The sequence below is a fragment of the Procambarus clarkii genome, chromosome 10 (genome assembly GCF_040958095.1).
Source record: "Procambarus clarkii isolate CNS0578487 chromosome 10, FALCON_Pclarkii_2.0, whole genome shotgun sequence".
Taxonomy (NCBI): domain Eukaryota; kingdom Metazoa; phylum Arthropoda; class Malacostraca; order Decapoda; family Cambaridae; genus Procambarus; species Procambarus clarkii.
The window spans coordinates 9046875-9072962 of record NC_091159.1 but is presented as its reverse complement, the minus strand read 5'-3'; the positions used below and the strand labels follow the sequence as shown (position 1 = coordinate 9072962).

General features: G+C 44.4%; 1 protein-coding gene across 1 annotated transcript in view; it reads right to left on the bottom strand.

Annotated features, from left to right (window-relative positions):
* The window catches only part of Klp61F (Kinesin-like protein at 61F), a 54177-nt gene extending 36729 nt beyond the window's left edge, over positions 1-17448 (bottom strand). The window contains exons 1-7 of the mRNA XM_045729425.2: positions 17228-17448; positions 15191-15338; positions 14706-14855; positions 13024-13181; positions 9548-9770; positions 7124-7287; positions 6071-6263 (exon numbers count right to left, since the gene is read on the bottom strand). Of these exons, the coding sequence (XP_045585381.2) occupies positions 6071-6263; positions 7124-7287; positions 9548-9770; positions 13024-13181; positions 14706-14855; positions 15191-15338; positions 17228-17307 (1116 nt within the window). The 5' untranslated portion in view covers positions 17308-17448. The remainder of the gene's footprint in view (positions 1-6070; positions 6264-7123; positions 7288-9547; positions 9771-13023; positions 13182-14705; positions 14856-15190; positions 15339-17227) is intronic.
* Positions 17449-26088: the final 8640 nt, after the last annotated feature.

The following is a 26088-nucleotide window of genomic DNA, read 5'->3' as shown; positions in this document are numbered from 1 at the left end:
TCATGATGACAATGATTCAAATACTGTGCCTCACAAACTTATAAGAGCCCCACTAACACCATTTGCACACATTTATCTATAAGTATATATAATAATGTCGAGTCGATTGTCCGAGGTTGGAAGCTAGATGTTTAGGACTAGCCTCGCCCAACTTCCACACATGACGTATATCAGGTAGGAAAGCGTCATAGGCTAGTCACGGACGGCTCAAGCAAAATACTTTGAGAAATATTGGCCTTTGAATATTGAATGCAATAGCCAAGTTTGAAATATTATGATCCCCACCGAGTTGTTTAGCATTTTTTGCTCTTCGTCATAATAAATTTTCTAAAGGTGGCAGAGAGGGGAAGGGTGAGGGACGGGATGAAGCAGGGGGAGGGGGATGGAGCGCGAGAGGGGGGGATGGAGCAGGGGAGAGGGGGGGATGGAGCAGGGGAGAGGGGGGGATGGAGCAGGGGAGAGGGGGGGATGGAGCAGGGGAGAGGGGGGGATGGAGCAGGGGAGAGGGGGGGATGGAGCAGGGGAGAGGGGGGGATGGAGCAGGGGAGAGGGGGGGATGGAGCAGGGGAGAGGGGGGGATGGAGCAGGGGAGAGGGGGGGATGGAGCAGGGGAGAGGGGGGGATGGAGCAGGGGAGAGGGGGGGATGGAGCAGGGGAGAGGGGGGGATGGAGCAGGGGAGAGGGGGGGATGGAGCAGGGGAGAGGGGGGGATGGAGCAGGGGAGAGGGGGGGATGGAGCAGGGGAGAGGGGGGGATGGAGCAGGGGAGAGGGGGGGATGGAGCAGGGGAGAGGGGGGGATGGAGCAGGGGAGAGGGGGGGATGGAGCAGGGGAGAGGGGGGGATGGAGCAGGGGAGAGGGGGGGATGGAGCAGGGGAGAGGGGGGGATGGAGCAGGGGAGAGGGGGGGATGGAGCAGGGGAGAGGGGGGGATGGAGCAGGGGAGAGGGGGGGATGGAGCAGGGGAGAGGGGGGGATGGAGCAGGGGAGAGGGGGGGGATGGAGCAGGGGAGAGGGGGGGATGGAGCAGGGGAGAGGGGGGGGATGGAGCAGGGGAGAGGGGGGGATGGAGCAGGGGAGAGGGGGGGGATGGAGCAGGGGAGAGGGGGGGGATGGAGCAGGGGAGAGGGGGGGATGGAGCAGGGGAGAGGGGGGGATGGAGCAGGGGAGAGGGGGGGATGGAGCAGGGGAGAGGGGGGGATGGAGCAGGGGAGAGGGGGGGATGGAGCAGGGGAGAGGGGGGGATGGAGCAGGGGAGAGGGGGGGATGGAGCAGGGGAGAGGGGGGGATGGAGCAGGGGAGAGGGGGGGATGGAGCAGGGGAGAGGGGGGGATGGAGCAGGGGAGAGGGGGGGATGGAGCAGGGGAGAGGGGGGGATGGAGCAGGGGAGAGGGGGGGATGGAGCAGGGGAGAGGGGGGGATGGAGCAGGGGAGAGGGGGGGATGGAGCAGGGGAGAGGGGGGGATGGAGCAGGGGAGAGGGGGGGATGGAGCAGGGGAGAGGGGGGGATGGAGCAGGGGAGAGGGGGGGGATGGAGCAGGGGAGAGGGGGGGATGGAGCAGGGGAGAGGGGGGGATGGAGCAGGGGAGAGGGGGGGATGGAGCAGGGGAGAGGGGGGGATGGAGCAGGGGAGAGGGGGGGATGGAGCAGGGGAGAGGGGGGGATGGAGCAGGGGAGAGGGGGGGATGGAGCAGGGGAGAGGGGGGGATGGAGCAGGGGAGAGGGGGGGATGGAGCAGGGGAGAGGGGGGGATGGAGCAGGGGAGAGGGGGGGATGGAGCAGGGGAGAGGGGGGGATGGAGCAGGGGAGAGGGGGGGATGGAGCAGGGGAGAGGGGGGGATGGAGCAGGGGAGAGGGGGGGATGGAGCAGGGGAGAGGGGGGGATGGAGCAGGGGAGAGGGGGGGATGGAGCAGGGGAGAGGGGGGGATGGAGCAGGGGAGAGGGGGGGATGGAGCAGGGGAGAGGGGGGGGATGGAGCAGGGGAGAGGGGGGGATGGAGCAGGGGAGAGGGGGGGATGGAGCAGGGGAGAGGGGGGGATGGAGCAGGGGAGAGGGGGGGATGGAGCAGGGGAGAGGGGGGGATGGAGCAGGGGAGAGGGGGGGATGGAGCAGGGGAGAGGGGGGGATGGAGCAGGGGAGAGGGGGGGATGGAGCAGGGGAGAGGGGGGGATGGAGCAGGGGAGAGGGGGGGATGGAGCAGGGGAGAGGGGGGGATGGAGCAGGGGAGAGGGGGGGATGGAGCAGGGGAGAGGGGGGGATGGAGCAGGGGAGAGGGGGGGATGGAGCAGGGGAGAGGGGGGGATGGAGCAGGGGAGAGGGGGGGATGGAGCAGGGGAGAGGGGGGGATGGAGCAGGGGAGAGGGGGGGATGGAGCAGGGGAGAGGGGGGGATGGAGCAGGGGAGAGGGGGGGATGGAGCAGGGGAGAGGGGGGGATGGAGCAGGGGAGAGGGGGGGATGGAGCAGGGGAGAGGGGGGGATGGAGCAGGGGAGAGGGGGGGATGGAGCAGGGGAGAGGGGGGGATGGAGCAGGGGAGAGGGGGGGATGGAGCAGGGGAGAGGGGGGGATGGAGCAGGGGAGAGGGGGGATGGAGCAGGGGAGAGGGGGGGATGGAGCAGGGGAGAGGGGGGGATGGAGCAGGGGAGAGGGGGGGATGGAGCAGGGGAGAGGGGGGGATGGAGCAGGGGAGAGGGGGGGATGGAGCAGGGGAGAGGGGGGGATGGAGCAGGGGAGAGGGGGGGATGGAGCAGGGGAGAGGGGGGGATGGAGCAGGGGAGAGGGGGGGATGGAGCAGGGGAGAGGGGGGGATGGAGCAGGGGAGAGGGGGGGATGGAGCAGGGGAGAGGGGGGGATGGAGCAGGGGAGAGGGGGGATGGAGCAGGGGAGAGGGGGGGATGGAGCAGGGGAGAGGGGGGGATGGAGCAGGGGAGAGGGGGGGATGGAGCAGGGGAGAGGGGGGGATGGAGCAGGGGAGAGGGGGGGATGGAGCAGGGGAGAGGGGGGGATGGAGCAGGGGAGAGGGGGGGATGGAGCAGGGGAGAGGGGGGGATGGAGCAGGGGAGAGGGGGGGATGGAGCAGGGGAGAGGGGGGGATGGAGCAGGGGAGAGGGGGGGATGGAGCAGGGGAGAGGGGGGGATGGAGCAGGGGAGAGGGGGGGATGGAGCAGGGGAGAGGGGGGGATGGAGCAGGGGAGAGGGGGGGATGGAGCAGGGGAGAGGGGGGGATGGAGCAGGGGAGAGGGGGGGATGGAGCAGGGGAGAGGGGGGGATGGAGCAGGGGAGAGGGGGGGATGGAGCAGGGGAGAGGGGGGGATGGAGCAGGGGAGAGGGGGGGATGGAGCAGGGGAGAGGGGGGGATGGAGCAGGGGAGAGGGGGGGATGGAGCAGGGGAGAGGGGGGGATGGAGCAGGGGAGAGGGGGGGATGGAGCAGGGGAGAGGGGGGGATGGAGCAGGGGAGAGGGGGGGATGGAGCAGGGGAGAGGGGGGGATGGAGCAGGGGAGAGGGGGGGATGGAGCAGGGGAGAGGGGGGGATGGAGCAGGGGAGAGGGGGGGATGGAGCAGGGGAGAGGGGGGGATGGAGCAGGGGAGAGGGGGGGATGGAGCAGGGGAGAGGGGGGGATGGAGCAGGGGAGAGGGGGGGATGGAGCAGGGGAGAGGGGGGGATGGAGCAGGGGAGAGGGGGGGATGGAGCAGGGGAGAGGGGGGGATGGAGCAGGGGAGAGGGGGGGATGGAGCAGGGGAGAGGGGGGGATGGAGCAGGGGAGAGGGGGGGATGGAGCAGGGGAGAGGGGGGGATGGAGCAGGGGAGAGGGGGGGATGGAGCAGGGGAGAGGGGGGGATGGAGCAGGGGAGAGGGGGGGATGGAGCAGGGGAGAGGGGGGATGGAGCAGGGGAGAGGGGGGGATGGAGCAGGGGAGAGGGGGGGATGGAGCAGGGGAGAGGGGGGGATGGAGCAGGGGAGAGGGGGGGATGGAGCAGGGGAGAGGGGGGGATGGAGCAGGGGAGAGGGGGGGATGGAGCAGGGGAGAGGGGGGGATGGAGCAGGGGAGAGGGGGGGATGATGAGCAGGGGAGAGGGGGGGATGGAGCAGGGGAGAGGGGGGGATGGAGCAGGGGAGAGGGGGGGGGATGGAGGCAGGGTGAGAGGGGGGATGGAGCAGGGGAGAGGGGGGATGGAGCAGGGGAGAGGGGGGGATGGAGCAGGGGAGAGGGGGGGGATGGAGAGCAGCGGGAGAGGGGGGGATGGAAGCGCAGGGGAGAGGGGGGGATGGAGAGGGGAGAGGGGGGATGGAGCAGGGGAGAGGGGGGGGAATGGAGCAGGGAAGAGGGGGGGATGGAAGCAGGGGAGAGGGGGGGATGGAGCAGGGGAGAGGGGGGGATGGAGCAGGGGAGAGGGGGGGATGGGCAGGGAGAGGGGGGGATGGAGCAGGGGAGAGGGGGGGATGGAGCAGGGGAGAGGGGGGATGGAGCAGGGGAGAGGGGGGGATGGAGCAGGGTGAGAGGGGGGGATGGAGCAGGGGAGAGGGGGGGATGGAGCAGGGGAGAGGGGGGATGGAGCAGGGGAGAGGGGGGATGGAGGCAGGGGAGAGGGGGGGATGGAGCAGGGGAGAGGGGGGGATGGAGCAGGGGAGAGGGGGGGATGGAGCAGGGGAGAGGGGGGGATGGAGCAGGGGAGAGGGGGGGATGGAGCAGGGGAGAGGGGGGGATGGAGCAGGGGAGAGGGGGGGATGGAGCAGGGGAGAGGGGGGGATGGAGCAGGGGAGAGGGGGGGATGGAGCAGGGGAGAGGGGGGGATGGAGCAGGGGAGAGGGGGGGATGGAGCAGGGGAGAGGGGGGGATGGAGCAGGGGAGAGGGGGGGATGGAGCAGGGGAGAGGGGGGGATGGAGCAGGGGAGAGGGGGGGATGGAGCAGGGGAGAGGGGGGGATGGAGCAGGGGAGAGGGGGGGATGGAGCAGGGGAGAGGGGGGGATGGAGCAGGGGAGAGGGGGGGATGGAGCAGGGGAGAGGGGGGGATGGAGCAGGGGAGAGGGGGGGATGGAGCAGGGGAGAGGGGGGGATGGAGCAGGGGAGAGGGGGGGATGGAGCAGGGGAGAGGGGGGGATGGAGCAGGGGAGAGGGGGGGATGGAGCAGGGGAGAGGGGGGGATGGAGCAGGGGAGAGGGGGGGATGGAGCAGGGGAGAGGGGGGATGGAGCAGGGGAGAGGGGGGATGGAGCAGGGGAGAGGGGGGATGGAGCAGGGGAGAGGGGGGATGGAGCAGGGGAGAGGGGGGATGGAGCAGGGGAGAGGGGGGATGGAGCAGGGGAGAGGGGGGATGGAGCAGGGGAGAGGGGGGATGGAGCAGGGGAGAGGGGGGATGGAGCAGGGGAGAGGGGGGATGGAGCAGGGGAGAGGGGGGATGGAGCAGGGGAGAGGGGGGATGGAGCAGGGGAGAGGGGGGATGGAGCAGGGGAGAGGGGGGATGGAGCAGGGGAGAGGGGGGATGGAGCAGGGGAGAGGGGGGATGGAGCAGGGGAGAGGGGGGATGGAGCAGGGGAGAGGGGGGATGGAGCAGGGGAGAGGGGGGATGGAGCAGGGGAGAGGGGGGATGGAGCAGGGGAGAGGGGGGATGGAGCAGGGGAGAGGGGGGATGGAGCAGGGGAGAGGGGGGATGGAGCAGGGGAGAGGGGGGATGGAGCAGGGGAGAGGGGGGATGGAGCAGGGGAGAGGGGGGATGGAGCAGGGGAGAGGGGGGATGGAGCAGGGGAGAGGGGGGATGGAGCAGGGGAGAGGGGGGATGGAGCAGGGGAGAGGGCGCTGGAGCAGGGGAGAGGGCGCTGGAGCAGGGGAGAGGGCGCTGGAGCAGGGGAGAGGGCGCTGGAGCAGGGGAGAGGGCGCTGGAGCAGGGGAGAGGGCGATGAAGCGGGAGAGGGGATCTCACAATAATAAGATCCAGTTTGGGAATTTTTCATTAGAATGAATAGTTTGTAAAAGATAACAGATTGATTACTCAAGCACAATAAATTATTATTAAAAAAAAATCCAAAAGATTTCGTAGAATAATGTAAACAATTTTAAAACTTTTATCATACCCCAATGAGTTCTTTCTTATTCAGTTTCTGGTTGACTTCTGGCTTGTTCTGGATGTTCTTAGCTCTGTGAGCATAATCTAATGTAGAGAGTGTTTCTTCCAAGTTAATGGAGGCTGGAGAAATTGTTGCAATAACCGAAGTCTTTGTTCGTCCACCAAGAGCATCTTGTAAAAGTCGAGTTAATTTAGATTCTCTGCAGTAAACAAAACATTCACCGATGATTAATTGAATAAATTAAGATTAAAAATGCACCTATTACATTAAACTAATTCAAAAACTGGAGTTAATAAGAATGAAAATGTTGAATCTTATTGCTAGATATATGATGTAAACATCCCAACAATGCTTAACAATGGATATATTAAGTTTTAACTTTAATATAGGTATAGGGCTAATATTATATAGGAGACTAATATTTTTTTTAACAATGGAAAAATTAGTTTATCATCTTTGGATTATAAATTCTGTTTCTGGTAACAAAGAAGAGAGGAGTGCCTGGGTACAATGAACATGATATAACAGAGGGACAATGCTGTTTTTGATGAAAAAGACCTGCCTGGCAAACTTAGAGTTCTATGGCAGGTCATCAAGAGATGACAGAAGGATGGGTAGACTGCATTTTCCTACAATGTCAAGATTGTGGGAAATCATTTATATTGTTCCTCACAAAAGACAAGTATATAAGATGGGGAGAAAGAGGCTGAGGTAACTTGGAAGGCAATGAACTAAGTGCTTACATCAGTGCCTATCAGTCACTACAAGAAGCAAGGTCTCTGTCTTTATGCCCTTGCACTATGTTCCTTCTCAGTTTTTTCTTACCTCATTAGCTCTGCAAAGATGGACATGTATACTCCCTCTGCTAGACAACTTGCATAGTTTAGGAATAGCAATGAGCCTAGGAAAATCTGATCCTTCAAGGACCTTGCTTACTACATCCTCCATTTGGTCTTTTGACAGTGATCTAGGAGCCACTGATTGTTGTGTTATGGCCATTTGCTCATTTATCATTTATTCAACAGCACTTAATATAACAAGACTTGTACAATCCAATACCTGTATGGAACATGAGGACCCTTTTCAACTAGTGCAGTGATAACTCGGCCCAGTGTCAGAAGAGACATGTTTATGTTGCCCGCTTCACGAGCCCGCTTGTCAACGGCACCTGAACGACCAATATTTTCTGACCCAGCCAAGTCAACCAAGTGTAGTTTACCAGTCTGTTGAAAAAAATTATGAATATAGCAACTATGGTATTAATTGGTAAAAAGCCTATTTATCCAAATACTGTATTTTAATATCATAGGCAACAAAGAAATCACACATTTCTCCCATTCATGACTAAGGAGGCCTAAGCCTGCAGTTTTTTTAATGGTAAAAGAAGGTTAGTTAACACAATGAGCAAACATTAAAAACATCACCCATCTATTAATTCTACCACTGACCATACAACTATCACAAACAAAAACCAGCATATAATAACTCTTGTAATCTTGCAAATTGTCTACCTTGTAATATACAAATACATCATACCCCTTCTAACAAATAGCTTGATTAAGCAAGGATTTTATTGCACCTAACAGTTACCACCTCTAGCCAACCCTACTTAAATTTGTTTTGCACATTTCTCTGTGCAAAAGAGTAATGTACAATTGTAGGGACAGATGTTACACATACTAATGAAGTCACTAATACATAAAGCATTTCGGGAAATACATTTTAATAGTTTCTTCTATGTCTCTTGTAATCTTTTCATCCTTTAACATTCTTCCATACTCATTTTAACTCGTTTACCTATCCATAAGTTTTCTTGAAGCACTTCTTTCCAAAAGAAGCTTCCCGCTTTCAAAATACTTTTAAAATTTATCCTCCTCATTCTTTTTTTTTTTTGGGGGGGGGGGTTGCTTAATTAATCGTTACACATACACTTTGCTCGCAACACATTCCCATTTTCAAGTTTAGCTCATATTCACTCGGTAAAATACACTTCTCTACCTATCAACTGTTTTTGTCAATTCCTCAAACCATCAAGTACACTTCTCACATTTTCTACCAGTGAGCAACTTCACACATTTCCTGGGTCGTTTTAACCTAGCACTGCTTGTATACATCCCACATGTCACCAAGATTCATTTATTCTTAAATCTCTCTAAGATCACTTTCACTTTACTTCTCAACTCATTTTTTTTTTAACCTCTTGCATATCCATTCTAGAAGAATGAGCAACCATTCACCACTTTATCTCATCACACACAGTACCAATATGTAAATCAGAAAAACCTCCAGATATTCCTCTGCTCTCAAATCACTCTCATTCAGGCATATTACTATCAACAAGCATACACATATCCTTACACACGTATAATTAATACACAACTCGTCGCATAATTCTTTTAATCAAAAGCCTTTATCATTTAATTCTGGGACACCATTACAAGCCATTATGTCATTATTATGGCTTATTCCCACTTTACCATTCAGAAGGCCCATTAGAATTATTTTTTTATGGGCAGGTACCATTATTATCTCATTTGCTTAGATACTACAAAATAAACTGTCATCCTCACTTCTGCAAATGCAATAACAATCATAAGTCTTTCAAATCTGAATTTCACACACAAACACACTGAATTACAGCAAGTTATTCATTGTGCATACAGGTACTAGCCTTTGTTGAATAACAAACACTTTCCTTCTCTCATTTTCCTTCACTTCTGTTCTTATAAACTTCATTCATTTTTTGTCTTGCATTAGCCAAGCACACTTAACTTTCCACTTTTTCAAACTTTCACCACTTCAAAATTTTCTACTCCAGATTTATTCAACATATTCAGCACAAACCTCGTATTGCTTTCTAGGGCATCAGCAGGTGCTGATCCGATTCAAAACTACACGTATTTTCACCATTAGTGGAAAGAAATTCTGTGGTGGATCCCCAGCCAAATACCCCCCTCCCCACCCCTATAGTTTGTAAGGACTGAGAGGCTGACGGTGTCAAATAAATTACCAACAAAAGCTTCCTGAGGTTGTCACTTAAAACAAGGTTATTGGGAACATTTACTGATATAGCATACATCAGCAAAACTTTTGTATATATATATGTACAGTATTGTTTTGACACCAAATAGAGGTAAATCACAACCCTCCCCCCTCCCTCCCCACCACAAGTTTAATAATTTATTAAATAATCGATTAAATTTGTACACACAAAATGTCACTAAGCAATTGTACTGCCCACTATTAATAATAAAATTTGTCAATACATAAATATTTCAAGTCAGTACTGTACAAAGGTTTCTCAAGATAATGCATAAAAACCACTTCAGAAAAATACATGATAATAAAAAACCATGTCAAAAGTTTTATAAACAAACTTAACATTTACACAAAATATTGAAGATCTTGTATTCATATAACTAAGCAAAATACTGTACAATGTAGTATTATATTAGCCTGAAAAAAATAATTGTCTATATTTACCTTGAGAAGTTCATCTCCATCTAATGTATTTTCTTTTATGTGTATGGTAACTGTAAACACAGTGTGAGAACGACTGGAATGTGCATTCATAAGTGTACATGCAGTTTGACGCTTGGCTGAACCTTTCTCCAAAACACTGTATACATCTGATTTAGAACGCACCAGAACCTCTTCCAACCCCTGAATAATGCAAGAACCTTTTCGTGAAGCATCCTCATACAACCTGGAATATTAAAGTAGAAAATATAATTGAAACTAGATATACAGTATAGTATTTAGATACAAGCTGACCAAATGAGGCATTCCTAGGCCATAGCTTGTCACAATAAGTGATATAATGAATATGGGTTTTGTAATAATTTCAGGGTGAATATGTTTACCTAGCTGCTGTATCTGGATGTTACAATACTTCATCATACTTGCTCTCCAAACTGTGAAAGGTGGTTGCTTCCACCTTCTGGCTTAAGACAATTTAACTGTTTACCACTTTTACTGCATTTGAGCATTTCCTTATATTCCTATCGCTCATCTGTGTTTGCAATTTCAACCTGTGCCCCATGTTCTACTGTCTATTCCCCCTACGTTTCAAACTAAAATACTTTGGAACTCCAAGAGGGCAATTTGCTTACTTTTACTTCAGTTCCATTTAACACCAGTCTACAGAAAGTTAAGTTTAGCCCCCTTTTTTATTGGTAAAATTGGTCTAATTCTTTGGAGGAAGTTTTGCTCAAGGAAGCAGCCGAGTGGTATAGCTCAGAAATTTAGCAAGACAGTATAATCTCCAAAATTAACAACTATAAAAAATAAATCTAAATAGATTTTGCTATCAGATCCATCCAAAATTCGGATTTAGACAAGGATTTATTAACATTCCGTGTGAAATATGAATCATTGCCTTATAGTAATTTCCCATAAACAGTATAATTTTACTTGCTCATTTTTTTTTACCATTCTTGTACTTGGTAAAATATGGAAATTCAAATTTTGCTTTGCTAGAAATGCTGTACAGCACAGTAATAATGCATATGTACATTTCTCAGCTAACTTTCAATACAGTACTTTAGTCAGTCTGTATCCACTTATTTCCTAAATATATAAATAACAAAAAATTACACACACAGTAATGATGAACTATGTTGCTAGCTCATCAGTGCAGTCACATAATTCCCCAGCATAGCAGCTGTAAACTGCCTCTTCCTTCTTATCTTTGTTTATTCATCACTGCATACCGCATATTATGACCAGTATGGAGTTCAACCCAGATGAACGTCTGGACACCACCACCAGTACACCCTCCACCCAACCCAAGAGCCCCAGGCAGGTGCGTGGCTGTAAGACCCGCCGGTTTCTTGTTATTTCTAGGTAACCGCCGGTTACGCCGCCGGCTCCTCGCTCAAGCCTCAGTGACAAAGGTTGTGACATCATCAATGGGGGTATAAATACCCCATGACATTGGTCACCTCGGCAGTTTATCTCCGGTGCTCAGGGAATCAACATTACGGCCTCAGCGTGACGCTTGCCTACAGCTGCTTCGCATCTAGGTTGTAATTGTTCTCGTAAATATTTGTCACCCTTATTTTTGTGTTAGTAAGTTTATACAATGGGGGCCTCGACTTACGATGTTAATCCGTTCCCAGAGACGGATCGTAAGTCGAAATATCATAAGTCGAAGCAGCTTTTCCCATAAGAAATAAAGGGAATTGAATTAATCCGTTCCCCACCCTCCAAAATATTAACATACAAATACATTTTATACTGAATACAATGTTTTTTCTAACTACAATACAGTACCTAAGTTTCTCTTAGAAGAAGGGGAGTCCCCTTCCATTATCAGATCAGGCAGTGATGTTTTCTCTGGGAAACACACACTCCTACGTTTTGCCTGAACACCACTAGGACCTGGTTGTGGTTCAGTGCTTGTTTGTCTCACTACAAATTTGTCAAGAGACATTTGTTTTTCCCTTCGTTTTAACATTTGTCTGTAAAGATGCATCACAGTGTCATTGAATATGTTAAGGCAACGACCTACTGCAGCTTGATTTGGGCGAGTCGTTTCAGCAAAGGTTTGCAATTCTTCCCATGCTGCACACATTTTCTTAATTGTTGAGGAAGAGACATTCTGTACTCTTGTTTCTGCTCTATGGTCATCCTTACATGGGTTTTCATACGTTGAGTCTTACCACTGACTTTCCTGGGACTCATGGCGTGATATATAACAATTACTTTAATGTTCAAAATGCAAAAAATCACCACAAAAGCGGAATTTCTTATAGGCGCGATCGTCACTAAGCGGGCAGCTGTAGTAAACTGAGGCAGGTCGGCCCCGTGACCGGGAACCACGCGCTTGGTCGACCCGAACGTATACCAACAAATATCGGAAGTCGACGACATCATCGGATGTCGAGTCGCATTTTTCGATGAAATTTACATCGTAACTCAAAATTATCCTAAGTAGGGGCAATCGTATGTCGAGGTGCCACTGTACATATTTCTCTTGTATGCTACCCAAGTATGTCCTATCAAGGTTTTTTGGTATTTTCCTTTTTATCATTTTGATATTAGAGTAAAGTGTATTAAATTTTGGGCTGCATATTCCTTCACTCCTGTGCAATTTTCACACTGCAAAGGCCAATGCAGCAATTTTTTGTATTTATTTAATATAAAGTGTGTGCGCCACATTCCATTACTACCGAGTCACGTCACAACTGTAACCAAGTTGAGTATGGGGGGTGCATAATAAATACCTGGTAAACAAAAACAAAAAAAGGTACAGTAATAGTAGTAAACATGTTTTCCTATACTTTCAACCTATAGACTGTCATTTCTGAGACTCCATTACCACCCATTACAGGTATGTCATTTTCAGGGTCTATTTCCATCTACCATTCAGATCATCAATTAAACAACCCGTTCTCTTAAAATTCCGTCGCTTTTCGCTCGTGTGCCCGTATGGCCAAAAATGAACGTAATTTGAAATGAAATCAGCTCATGAAAATGACGTACTGTACCATTTTCTATTTTGAGTCCTTCGGCTTAATCGGGTTAGGTTAGGAGAGGAAACTTTCAATTAATGGTTTTTATGACGTTTTGAAACCTCTGGAGAACTTGAATATTTGAATATTATTTGATTTGATATTATTTGCAAGATTTGAATATTAGTTTGAGCCAAGACCCAGTACACATGATCGATAATTAGTATTTCTCAACATACCAATACTGTGCATACTATGAACTATGCAATATATAAATACTTTTGGCTGCTATAATTTATGCATCCTCAAAACTGATTATTATTGTATTAACTGAAAAAAAATTTATTTACATGCAATAAAATTTGTCAGCATTAATTTAAATTTTTAATGTAACTGTTTATAATTTGATTACCTGAAGTCATAAGGCAACTAAATATTAGGGGGTAAGACACTGTTCCTTATAAAATTAACATTGAAGTTCTGAAAAAACTTTAAAAACTTTACCTGAGTTTAGACATATCATCATGAGCAGACAATAGATCAAACAGTTCCTCATTGTAGAGCTCAAGAAACGAGACCCTCATAGTGAACTCCAATTTCTGCATTCGCAATTCATCAAACAAGTGGGTGACACAGCGTGGTATGATTCCTGCCAAAGGGTCCTGGAACAATGATGTTAATAAAGTATATATGGAGCTACATGCACTGTATTATGTACAGTAAGTATACATCATCTTTTAGCGATTTAACTGAATTAATGGAAGGAATATCACTACACCAAAGACTGAGCAGATTACTGGGTGGTGTCTTTTCTCAGAAGTACTTCTGAGAGCATGCCCAACCACTCGGGTTGGGTGGTAGAGTGAGTGACCGTCTTCACGCAAGTCTGCATTCAATCCACAACCATCCAAGTGGTTGGGCACTATTTCCCCCCCCCCCTCCCTGCTCCCCTCCCAAATCCTTATTCTGATTCCTTCCAAGTGCTATATAGTCATAAAGGCTTGGCATTTTCTCCTGATAGCTCCCTTTCCATTAGATTATCATGGATCAGTTGGTAATACTTGTGCCTAGAAACAAGAAGAAACTAACAAACTCCTTTAAATTATTCCAAGTTTCAGTACTGCAGCATAAATAAAAAGGGAGATTTTTTATTTTGTTTATTTTTTCAACGAATTTTACACATTTTTAAGTGTAAATAAACACACCTTTCAAATATAATCATTCTATGACACTTTTCTGACACATTAGCATATAATAAAGGATCCAGAGTTAGGGAGTTTCCAAAACATCTTTAATTTTCCTAATACTGTACAAATATTCAAAGTTCCCCCCAAAAAGTATGCAAATATGTCATGTTTATTGCTATTATAAAATCAATAAATGAACTTAGGAAAAAATGCTTTCTGTGGGATTTTCGAGACAAACTTTACATATAAGGTGTAATTTTCATGTAAATTGAATAAAAAAAATGAGAGTTATTTGAACGTTTATGTTAGTTGAGAACATTGAAAATAAATAAGAAAATAATAAAGTCTAAGGTGCTGCCGTCTGTGGCTGAGGTTGACATCGACCAGTTTCCTCCAAAATTGGCACCCTTACAGATAGGCTTATGTGCAGTCAGGTGTACAGTCAGGTGTACAAGTTTCATGCAAATTGTCCGATAAATTAAAAAAATATATATATAAATTTTTTTTAACTTAAATTATTTTTCTAATAAAACTAATTATAATATTTTTTAATATATGCTATTGTGATAGCTGAGTCATAGATATGATTTCAGTTGACACTTGTGTTTGATAATCGTTTTTGACCATTTTGGAATAATTTTAACACCTACTTCACTATTTTTTTTTCTCCCTTCCTATTTATGCTACGATGCTGAGACTTGGACCAGATGAAACCCTTTTCATATACAACTAGTCAAAAAAGTTTGAATTCAAACTAGTTTTCATTTAATGCATTTTTTTTGGAAATCTGGAGCCCTTGCCCTCTTAATGTTTGTTACTTTATTTGCTAATTACTGTACTGTACTTATTATTTTAGAACTACATTATTTTTTAAGAGAAAGTGGAAGGCATATAAATTCCAAAACATGTTATTAATGCACTGGACAGGACAAAAAAATCCTCAAAGCATTTAAAAAATTTAATCCATCTATAATTATGCAGCATACTTAAAACACTTACCTCATCCCATGACACATTATCAGGAGTACGTTCTCCCTCCATCGTGAAGGTCTTTCCGGTCCCTGTTTGGCCATATGCAAAGATTGTGCAGTTGAAACCACTGAGAACTTCTTCAACACAGTTCTTTGCAACAGATTTATACACATCAACCTGAAGTAAGATCATTTGTGGCTCATTAGTATGATTCAGAATTTTTGTTTACCTCCTTAACCTTTACCCTACAAGATTTACTTCACAAAAAAAAAATAAAAAAATATATAATTCAATAAATAAATTACTTACTGTATATTCATATTGTCCAAATGCTACAATTTGAAAATACACAAAGTCCATCATTATTATGGGTACTGCATTATTAATTTTATTGTTATTAGTATTTTATTAGTATTGGTTGGCTATGTTTTACTTATGTATTATGAAGCAGATGCTGTTCATTCATGAAACTCAAATACAGTACAAAGAAAAAGTTTATAAAACTACAACACCTGTTTTGATTCTGGGCCAAAAACTCTGTCAAAAGTGAAGGTCTTTGCAAATTTGTCTGCTACTCTTTCACGAATAATTACTTCTTTGCTGTTTTGACACTCAACAATACCAAAGGATTTACTGTTTTTCTCTGTAGAATTCATAGGCCTGTAAATACAAGAAATTAAACCATTACAGAAATACAAAAATGCCTTTCCTCCTAATCAAGCACCATAAGTTATCTACAAATGAACTCTTACCCCTCAACTCCTCATGACTGCACAGCAACCTTTTCTCTGCCTCTCCATAAACACTTGTTCCCTTCACCATGAATGTACATGCAAGGCACCCTCCTCTCCATAAATGCATATTTCAGCCTATCTTACTCATTCACCAAATTTAGTACATATTATTTTCCCTAACGAATTCATTGGCCTGTCAATAAAATTTTAAAATAAAATAGGTCACTTTCTTCCTTATGTAACCTTCCAAGACATTTATGCATGCTAAACACACCATGCTACATAACCACAAATAGCAGATCTTAACGATCAGTGATTTCCAAGGAACAAGCCACAGAACAAGGAGCTTGATGTTGATGCCAGCATGCCAGTATTTGAATGCTGGCATCAACATACACTGGGAGGGACTGAAGTGTACTCTCAGGGTAAAGTATACACAGTGTAGATCAATACACAAACAATGTATATAGTGATCTGCAAGGGTTACCAGTCAAGGAATACGAAACACACACATTACAATATAACTTGCATAATGACATTGGTGTGGCTAGTTAAGGCCCTATTGACAGTAAATAATTGTGCCTCGGAACTGACCTACACCAATGATATTAAGATTAGTGCTTTCTAGAGTGGAATATTGCTGCACACTAACAACCACATTCAAAGGTAGAGAAATTGCTGACCTGGAGAGCATACAAAGATCTTTTACTGCTAGAATCCACAATAAAACAATATAGTCCACTTAAAAATTTTAAATTTATATTCCCTCGAGGGCAGACAGGAGACACACAATTTTATATTCCAGTATGTGTACTGCAGTAGGGTTCATTCTTGGCTTACAATCAAGAATTCCGGGTTAGAATTCTGGGTGGGACAAATGGCTGGATGCATTTCCTACCACCTAATGCCCCTATCCACCTAGCAGTAAATAGGTACCCACGAGTTAGTAAGATTGATGTGGGGGTTGCATCCTTGGATGCAAAGATGATTTGCTTGTTTGGACTTGTTTGGCAAAGATGATTAGTCAATTTATAATTTAACATTATGTTCAGGTTGTGTTAAACAGTTAATGAAATTGTTAGATCAAGTTAGTTTGATGTGATTGGGAGCAACCCGTCCAGATACAGTGCACCCCGTTTGGATTACTGTATCCAAGCATGAAGATTCATCTTCAGGAAAGATATGGCTGCTTTGGGGAAAGTTCACCAGGCAACAACAATCATTCCAGAACCAAGTCAACTCTCAAACAAGGATTGGTTTAGGGGCCACAGAGCTAATAACACTGCATACTAGGGGCCACAGGGCTAGTAACACTACATACTAGGCCAGTACATAACACACAAGCATTTCCCTCAATGTATCTGAGGGGTCACTAACACACTAGTGGCCTCAATGAGGACAGGAAGCTTGTCAATTGCCCAAAATGCTGTGCAAAAGTGGCTTTAGGTCTAGTATGTACTTACTCTGCTTAGAAATCCAACATGCATATATATATATCATTTTGTATGTATGTATGTATTATTATTATTATTATTATATTAAATGCCCCCCCCCCCTCAATTTGTCCTGATGATCTTTTCAAGCTGGATTTTAAAATTCAACAAAGTTTTGGTTTACAGAATTTAGTGCAGACTATGGAGGTGCGTGTCCGCCCACTACCCTGACGTGCGCCCACTGCTTGGTCGCGCCCACTGCTTGGTCACGCCCAGGCTTACCTTGACCTTATAATATACACACAATAATATACTCTACAGTACTGGGCACGCTGACCAGCCTCCAAACTGGCAACGCCGAGGCTATATGTTGGTTATTTACCTAACTCTGACGAACACCCTGATGTTCTGCCCGCTTCCAACCTTCCGGCCATTCTTCCTGGGTAACGACGGGCTCGACATTGTCGCTACAAAGCCCTCAAATCAACAAAGAAACACGTAAAACTGGACTAAGATTCCTTCGAGGCCCAGCAAAGCACAGTTTAAACTGACTACCACGGAGTGTTGACGAGCGTGTTTGAGTTAGCCAATCACAGCCCGACTGTCCAGCGATGCTGCCAGCTGATTGGTGCATGCCTGGCAGTACAGGGATACAGGCCTATCATTGACTTTCTATTTATTTATTTATGTATTATTTATTTACTTATATACAAGAAAATACATTGGGTTGCGAGAGTAGATAACATTAGTATTTTAACATTCTTGAAAAGCCATTAACGTGCGTAGCGTTTCGGGCAGACAATCATGTTTATGTTTATAAATGTTTTTACCCTGATCTTTATTTATAAGACTATGGTTATAATTATAGTTTAATTTTAGTGGCATTATTAAAAATAAAATGTAATATAATTAACGTATTGCATGGTATAAGCTACGGTGAGTCGAACCTAGGCTAAAGCGCTTGTGAAGCTTGCCTTACATATTCATCCTACATTCTTCTTCTATCTTATTTTATTTTATTTTATTTTATTTATGCATATACAAGAATGTACATAAGGAATGTGAGGATACAAATATGGTAATTACAGTCTTGTAAAGCCACTAGCACGCGCAGCGTTTCGGGCAGGTCCTTAATCTAAGAAAATTTTAAGGAGGTAAATACTTGCAAAATTTATAGACAAAAAATTATAACAGATTACATGGAATGAAAAAAAAAAAAGATGAGAGAAAATTATAGGTACAGTATATTAAAGCACATAGGTAGCTATGATTGATTGCAATGACAGCTTAAAATGGTAGTTGACAACAAATTGGTAGGCACAATACAGCAGAAACAATATAAGATTGATTGCAATGACAGCTTGAATGGTAGTTGACAAAAATTGGTAGTCACAATACAGCATATGGCTAGCACATAAAAGAAGACAGCAATGAACACAATGATAAGGTTGTTTGATATTACATAAAAATTAGGAGATTGGGTAACACTAGGTACAGAGCAAATTTAAAGCTCAGTGTAGGAAACTAAATAGATGAAGTTAGGTACTTTTTGGTTTTGCTTTTAAATAAGGCAAAAGTTTTACAGTTTTTCAATTCACTAGGGAGTGAGTTCCATAGACTAGGTCCCTTAATTTGCATAGAGTGTTTACACAGATTAAGTTTGACCCTGGGGATATCAAAGAGATATTTATTTCTGGTGTGGTGATAATGGGTCCTATTACATCTGTCCAGGGAGAGTTTCAGAGCATGGTTTGCATTTAAGAACAGGGTTTTGTAAATGTAGTTGACACAAGAGAATGTGTGGAGGGAGTTAATATTTAGCAAGTTTAGGGATTTAAACAAGGGAGCTGAGTGTTGTCTGACAGCAGAGTTAGTTATTATTCTGATAGCAGATTTTTGCTGTGTGATGATGGGCTTAAGGTGGTTTGCAGTGGTAGACCCCCATGCACAGATACCATAATTAAGATAGGGGTAGATTAGTGCATAATATAGTGAGAGGAGAGCAGAGTTAGGAACATAATATCTGATTTTGGAGAGTATACCAACTGTCTTAGAGACTTTCTTAGTTATGTGTTGAATGTGGGTGCTGAAGTTGAGTCTCTTGTCTAGGAATAGGCCAAGAAACTTGCCATCATTTTTATTACTGATGTTAATGTTGTCTATCTGTAGCTGAATTGCATTTGATGATTTGCTTCCAAATAAGATGTAGTAAGTCTTTTCGATGTTTAATGTTAGTTTGTTCGTTGACATCCATAAGTGGACTTTTTTTAATTCATTATTCACAACATTATTTAGTGTATGTGGGTTGAGGTTTGAGTAGATAAGGGTAGTATCGTCAGCAAACAATATAGGTTTGAGAATATTAGAGACATTAGGCAGATCGTTTATATATATAAGAAATAGAAGAGGTCCTAAGATGCTGCCCTGTGGCACTCCAACGGTAATTGGTAGAGTGGAAGAAGTTGTATCATTGATGGTTACATATTGGTGTCTGTCACTAAGATAGGATCGGATGTAGTCAAGGGCAAGGCCTCGGATTCCATAATGCTGGAGTTTAAGTAAGAGGTAGTTGTGATTAACAGTATCAAAGGCTTTTCTTAGGTCAATGAAGAGTCCAATCGGAAACTCATTTTTGTCAAGGGCTGAGTATATAATGTCAAGGAGACTAATGATTGCATCATTGGTACTCTTTTGGGACCGGAAGCCAAACTGGCAGGGGCTGAGTATGTCGAATTTTACAAGGTAGGAATAGAGCTGTTTGTAAATAATTTTTTCAAATATTTTTGATAGAATGGGTAAATTTGATATTGGTCTATAATTGTTTATGTCCGCCGGATTGCCTCCTTTATAGACTGGCGTTACTCTTGCTTTTTTGAGGATATCAGGGAAGGTGTGATACTCTATAGATTTGTTGAACAGTAGTGCTATGGGTGGGGCAAGGGCATGGGAGGCTCTCTTGTACACAATGGACGGAATTTCACTGGTGTTCCCTGCCTTGGTTTTTAGAGAATGTATGATGGACACAACATCTGCCGGGCTGATTGGTGAAAGGAGAAGAGAGTTTGGATAGCTGCCTGAGAGATATGTGTTGATATGTGTCTGAGTCTGTGGGATTTTACTGGCAAGATTAGCACCAACCGATGAAAAGAAACTATTAAATTCATTTGCCATTTCTAAGTCAGTTGACGGTATACCCCCATCCTTGTAGAGTTTTATTTGGTTATGTGAGTGTTGTTTAGTTCCTAGGATACTAGAGATAGTTTTCCAAGTGCTTTTCATGTTGCCTTTTGCTTCATTGAATCTATTCACATAATATGCAAGTTTTGCCTTTCTTATGATACTGGTAAGCATTGATGAGTACCTTTTAGCTACTTCCTTTGAAACTAGGCCAATCCTAACTTTCTTTTCATATTCATGTTTCTTGTTGATTGAGTTGAGAATGCCACTTGTGAGCCATGGATTGTTTAATCTTTTGTCAGTTACTTGCTTGGTAAGAAGGGGACAATGAATGTTGTAGAGGCTTAGAGTTTTGGAAATGAAGAGGTTAGCTAATGAATTTATATCATGGGTATTATTGAATTCAGAATCCCAGTTAATATTGTAAAGTGCCTCTGTAAGATTGTCTAAAGCTGATTCACTGTGTAGCCTAAATGAAAGTTTCTTGCTTTTTGGTGGTGTTATGTCCATGTTCGCTATGAGAAAGGTAGGATAGTGGTCAGTTGTTCTGTCGTAGATTATACCAGATACAAGGGGAGCTGTTATGTTTGTCCATATGTGGTCCAAGGTAGTGGCTGATGTTTGAGTGACTCGGGTAGGTTTGGTGATTGTGGGGATTAGCATACAGGAGTTCATGCTGTTAAGGAAATAGTCAACTTGAGAGCAATTTTGTTGACCCAGGTCAATATTAAAGTCTCCTCCCAGAATGATGTGGTTTTTGTTGAGATTGTTGTTTATAATAAGATTCCTTAGGTTGTCTGAGAAAGAAGCTATGTTAGTATTGGGAAATCTATAGATGGCTCCAATAGTCAAAGAAGATTTAAGGGATTTAATTGTAAACTGAGCAAAAGTATATTCACAGTAGTCATCTCTGTCACTAATAACACTGTTGCAGATAAATGTATCTCGGTAATATATAGCTGTGCCACCACCTTTTTTATTAGGCCTACAGTTATGAATGGCTTTATAACCAGCTAAGTTGTAGAGTTGGGTATAGTCTTTATTTAGCCAAGTTTCTGTTAAAATAATGAACGATAGGTTAGTACCTATTGCTGTGAGTAGTGCATTTAAATCGTCAAAATGTTTACCAAGTGATCTAACATTTTGGTTATAAACTGATAGACAGGTGCTATTTTGAAGTTTGTTTTTAGCCTGGTGTGCTGTGAAATACTTGCAATAATGATGATCAATGTGCTGGTTGGTATAGATATGAGACAGAAGATTTTGATCAGGATCAATATCAGTGTGCATAGGATGCAGAGGGATCACGATACAAGATACACGATAAAGCAAAACACAAGAATAAGAGCAAATACAATAAAATAGTAACAATTTAGAAGTAAAATAAAGATCCAATAGATAGCCAGGGAGGACACAGAAGTTACATAAAATAAATAAACAAAAAATCAGTAGAGACTGACAATATAAATGTAAAATAAAAAATAATAAGAAAAATGATAATCATAAAAAAAAATGATCTTGAAGATAATTAGCTTAGTAATGGTTAATTAACAGGGTAATAAAAAGCCCTAGGTTTAGTGACAAGGGGATTAACTAAGAACAAATAATTAAGAGTATAAAACAGGCAAAGATGACAAAAAAAAAAAATAAAAAATAAAACAATAAAAATAAAAATAAACACCTTTGGAAAGGAAAGGCAGAGCTTAAGTACACTTTGGTTGTATGTGAGACTACAAATTAAGTTCTGGTTATTCAGCTGATATCCCACAGTCATCCAGGAAAGAAGTGAGGTGTGCTTCAGTGGTTATGACATAAGTTTTTCCAGAGTCAGTAAATCATACTGACAGAGTCAGTATTCATACATACATGAATCTTATTCATGTATGTATGTATGTACTGTTGCTTTAATAAAAAATATCATTATTATTATTATTACAAATTGTGGAAGCCACCTCCATTCATAAATTTGACGCCAGCTTTGACAATTCAATTTCTTTCTTTATTATGCACCCCATACTCATCCCGTGGGTGTTTTTTTTTTATTCTTATTATTATTTTCTCCCACAGACGTGGCCACACATTTACAATGCTAACCAGCATACATAATAAATAATAAATAAATAATAATAAATAAATTTTTATTCAGGTAAGGTACATACATACAAGGTAAGATACAAAAGTTGATGGATTTATAGATAGAGCTAGTACATACAATGCCTAAAGCCACTATTACAATTCAATTTCTTTCTTTATTATGCACCCCATACCCATCCCGTGGGCGGTGGTGTAAAGGATTACAGAGGTACATAATCGGTTCAGGAACTGAACCCTCTAGTTCGTTTAGCTAAGCAAATAACAATGTTTGACGCTAGTTACAAAATTATCAATGTTGTATACACATGTACACACCCTCATACATACATGTACATATATATATATACGTATACACATATACATACACATACATATCTAATCACCCACACAAATACACACATCAATAATCTTTGTGTCATAAGTGACACAAAAGAGGTGTCACAAGTGACATTACAAGAGGCTCACAACAGTCACTATACGAGGCACTTTACATCTATAGTGAGTCACACAGTTACTAGTCTTGCTCCACACCCACCCAACTGGGCGGCAGCTTTACAGTCATGTACATGCATTACCTACAGTAAGCAAATTTTCGATACTTCGCTAAAATTTCGGGCAGCACATCATTATGAATGAAGTACTTACACATTTCTTGGACACTATTGATGGTGTTATCTCTAAATTCCGCAATTTTTCACATTCCATTATATAATGACGCAAAGTATGCGAATAGTTCTGCTGACAGAGTTTACATTTAGTCAAATCTACATCAGCAGATGTTACAAACTCCCAGAGGTACTTGTAGCCGAGCCTAAGCCTAGCAGTGGTAACATCTAGAAGTCTGCTAATATTATTGGATGACCCATAGACGTGCGGTTATTCATGCATAATAGATTGATGATAGATGGAGTAACTGGTGTGAATTTCACTTTGCCTCAAGTCTCCGAAATTTAGTTGATGTTCCTGGGATATTGCTGTCCTCAGGTTGCTCGAAGGCAGTCCAAGTTGGTAATCAATTCCCTCTTTACGAGCAAATGTCTTGGCTAGCTCATCAGTTCTATCATGCATTCGGAGACCAATATGGGAAGGAATCCAAAGGAGACAAACTCTGACTCCATCATTAATTATTTCACTATATCTGTGTCTAGCTTCAGAGATAAGCACGTCACAGTTATGCCCTAGGGAGCTGAGGGCAGTCAAGGATGACAAGGAGTCACTTACAATTAGCGTGTCAACTTTGGATTCATATACGAGCTCTAGTGCAAGGATTATGGCAACCAATTCGGTTTGAAGAGTGGAGGCCCAGTTACGTAGACGCGCTCCACACTCATGGGAGAAGGAACCACCTCTCCCTGTCACAACTGCACTTCCAGCTGCACCATAGGACTGATGCAAGGATCCATCAGTGTAAATAATCTGGAAAAGGGAGCGCTCTCTGACTAAAGTATCAATTTGGCTTAAGGCATTATACTTTGCTTCTTGTCGAAGCAAGGCTTGTTCTTTAATCAGCTTCTTGGGTGGGAAAGGGGGGACAGTAATTTGGAAAGGAGTGATCTCCCATGGGGCAGGAAAGTGTTGTTGTTGTCTCTCTTGGTAGGGGTGATGAAAGTTATACATTCTGAGCACATTGGCAGTTACGGTAGTCCATTTGGAGGGATGCTGATCTTCAAGGAAGAAGGCTTGGAGGGCTTCAGTGCAGGGGTTAGGGTGGGTTAGCCTAAGCATCTTGATACCAATTAAAGCATTAATTTCAGTGATACGATCACTTACACATGAAATATTCAGTTCCTTCCTCATGTTTAGTAATTTAGTTGTACGGGGGCATCCGAGGATAATCCTCATAGCTTCGTTTTGCATCTTTTCCAGTCCTCCAATCATTCTCTCAGGCACTAGAACAAGCATGGGTGCAGCATAATCAATCAATGACCTAATATATGAGAGATACATCATTTTAACAATTCTCACATTTGCACCATAGCTTGGATGGTAGCCTGCCACAGCCTTGAGAGCACGGAGCCTCTCTCTACATTGGCGACCCAGTCTGGCTACAACATTGCGGTACAGTGGAACTTCAAGACCAAGGTATTTGTATCTGGTTACATAGTCGAGCAGAGAGCCATCATGTAACTGCATTTTGCAAACGGCCCCACCTCGTCTGGGTGGACGTCGGTTCAGGATCTTTGTTTTCTCTACTGATATGACCAAGCCTAGTTCCTGACATGTGTGCAATACAGAGCTCAGAACATTTTGGGTGTTGGTATACCCATTGGTGTGGATCACTATATCATCCGCATAGCTAATGATGTGTTCGCTGGGTCTCCTAGTTACTGAGTTTAAAAGTGCATTGTTTAACACATTGAACAGAGTAAGACCGAGGACACCTCCCTGTGGAGTGCCAAGTTAAAAATCTCTCGTTACACTCCTATGCCCTTGGAACAGTACAGATGACTTCCTGTTGGATAGATAGCCTCTTATCCACCGTAGAAGCCATCCTCCAACATTCATTTTAGCAAGTTCACTCAGAATGACGTGTGGGTTAGCAATGTCAAAGGCTGACTTAAGATCTAGGAAAGTGGTGTATGCCCTATCAGTATGCAGGGTGAGGAATGTGGTGATACAGTGATGTACACTTTCCATGCGTAAAGCCAATTAGAAATATATATACAAGTCAAGCTGGGAGCCATCAGACAGTTGCATCTTGTGAACAGCTCCTCCTTGCCTGGGTGGGCGCCGATTTAGTATCTTTGTTTTCTCTGCTGAGATAATTAATCCTAGGGCCTGACATGAGTCTAATTAATACAGAGTTAAGAGTGTTCTGCGTGTTAACATACCCAGTGGTGTGTATCATTATATCATAATGGAGCGGAGTCTTGAGGTGGGTAGAATATAGTTGTGCAATAATTGGCTGTTGATTGCTGGTGTTGACTTCTTGATGTGTAGTGCCTCGCAAACGTCAAGCCGCCTGCTATCGCTGTATCTATCGATGATTTCTGTGTTGTTTACTAGGATTTCTCTGGCGATGGTTTGGTTATGGGAAGAGAAGTCTCTGAGAAGTCATCGATAGATACAGCGATAGCAGGCGGCTTGACGTTTGCGAGGCACTACACATCAAGAAGTCAACACCAGCAATCAACAGCCAATTATTGCACAACTATATTCTACCCACCTCAAGACTCCGCTCCAATATAGAAGCATCAAGAAATATGGACCAATAGGCTTTCTACAAACACTTCTATTCAATACCCATTGTTTTCTGTTCTGTCTTGTGTTGATACTTTTAATACCCTATTAATATCCCCTGTTCTGTCTTGTGTTAATGCCACATCATCCTTCCCACCTCACTCAAATGTAGATATAATATCAGAGAGACGTAAGTTCTAATCAGTTGTGTATTTGTGAAGTCTTTGAAAATGTAATAAGTTTTACGAAACGCGCCCGTGTCGCGTCAGACTAGAAATAAAAATGAATTTTGGAGAAGTGATTTTTGATTTACCTCCAACAGTGAAGCGTAATGTACGAAAGATTGAGAAAATTCGTGTTAGAATTATTAATCTTACTTTTTCGGTCATATTTAATAATATATGTCTACAGGAAAGACTGCTACCAAAATATACTAATATATATATATATATATATATATATATATATATATATATATATATGACAATGATAGTTTTTTTTTCGTGATATACACACATTATATATATATATATATATGTCGTACCTAGTAGCCAGAACGCACTTCTCGGCCTACTATTCAAGGCCCGATTTGCCTAATAAGCCTAGTTTTCATGAATTAATATATTTTCTCTAATTTTTTTCTTACGAAATGATAAAGCTATCCATTTCATTATGTACGAGGTAAAAATTTTTTTTATTGGAGGTAAAATTAACGTAGATATATGACCGAACTTAGCCAACCCTACCTAACCTATCTTTATAGGTTAGGTTAGGTTAGGTAGCCGAATAAGA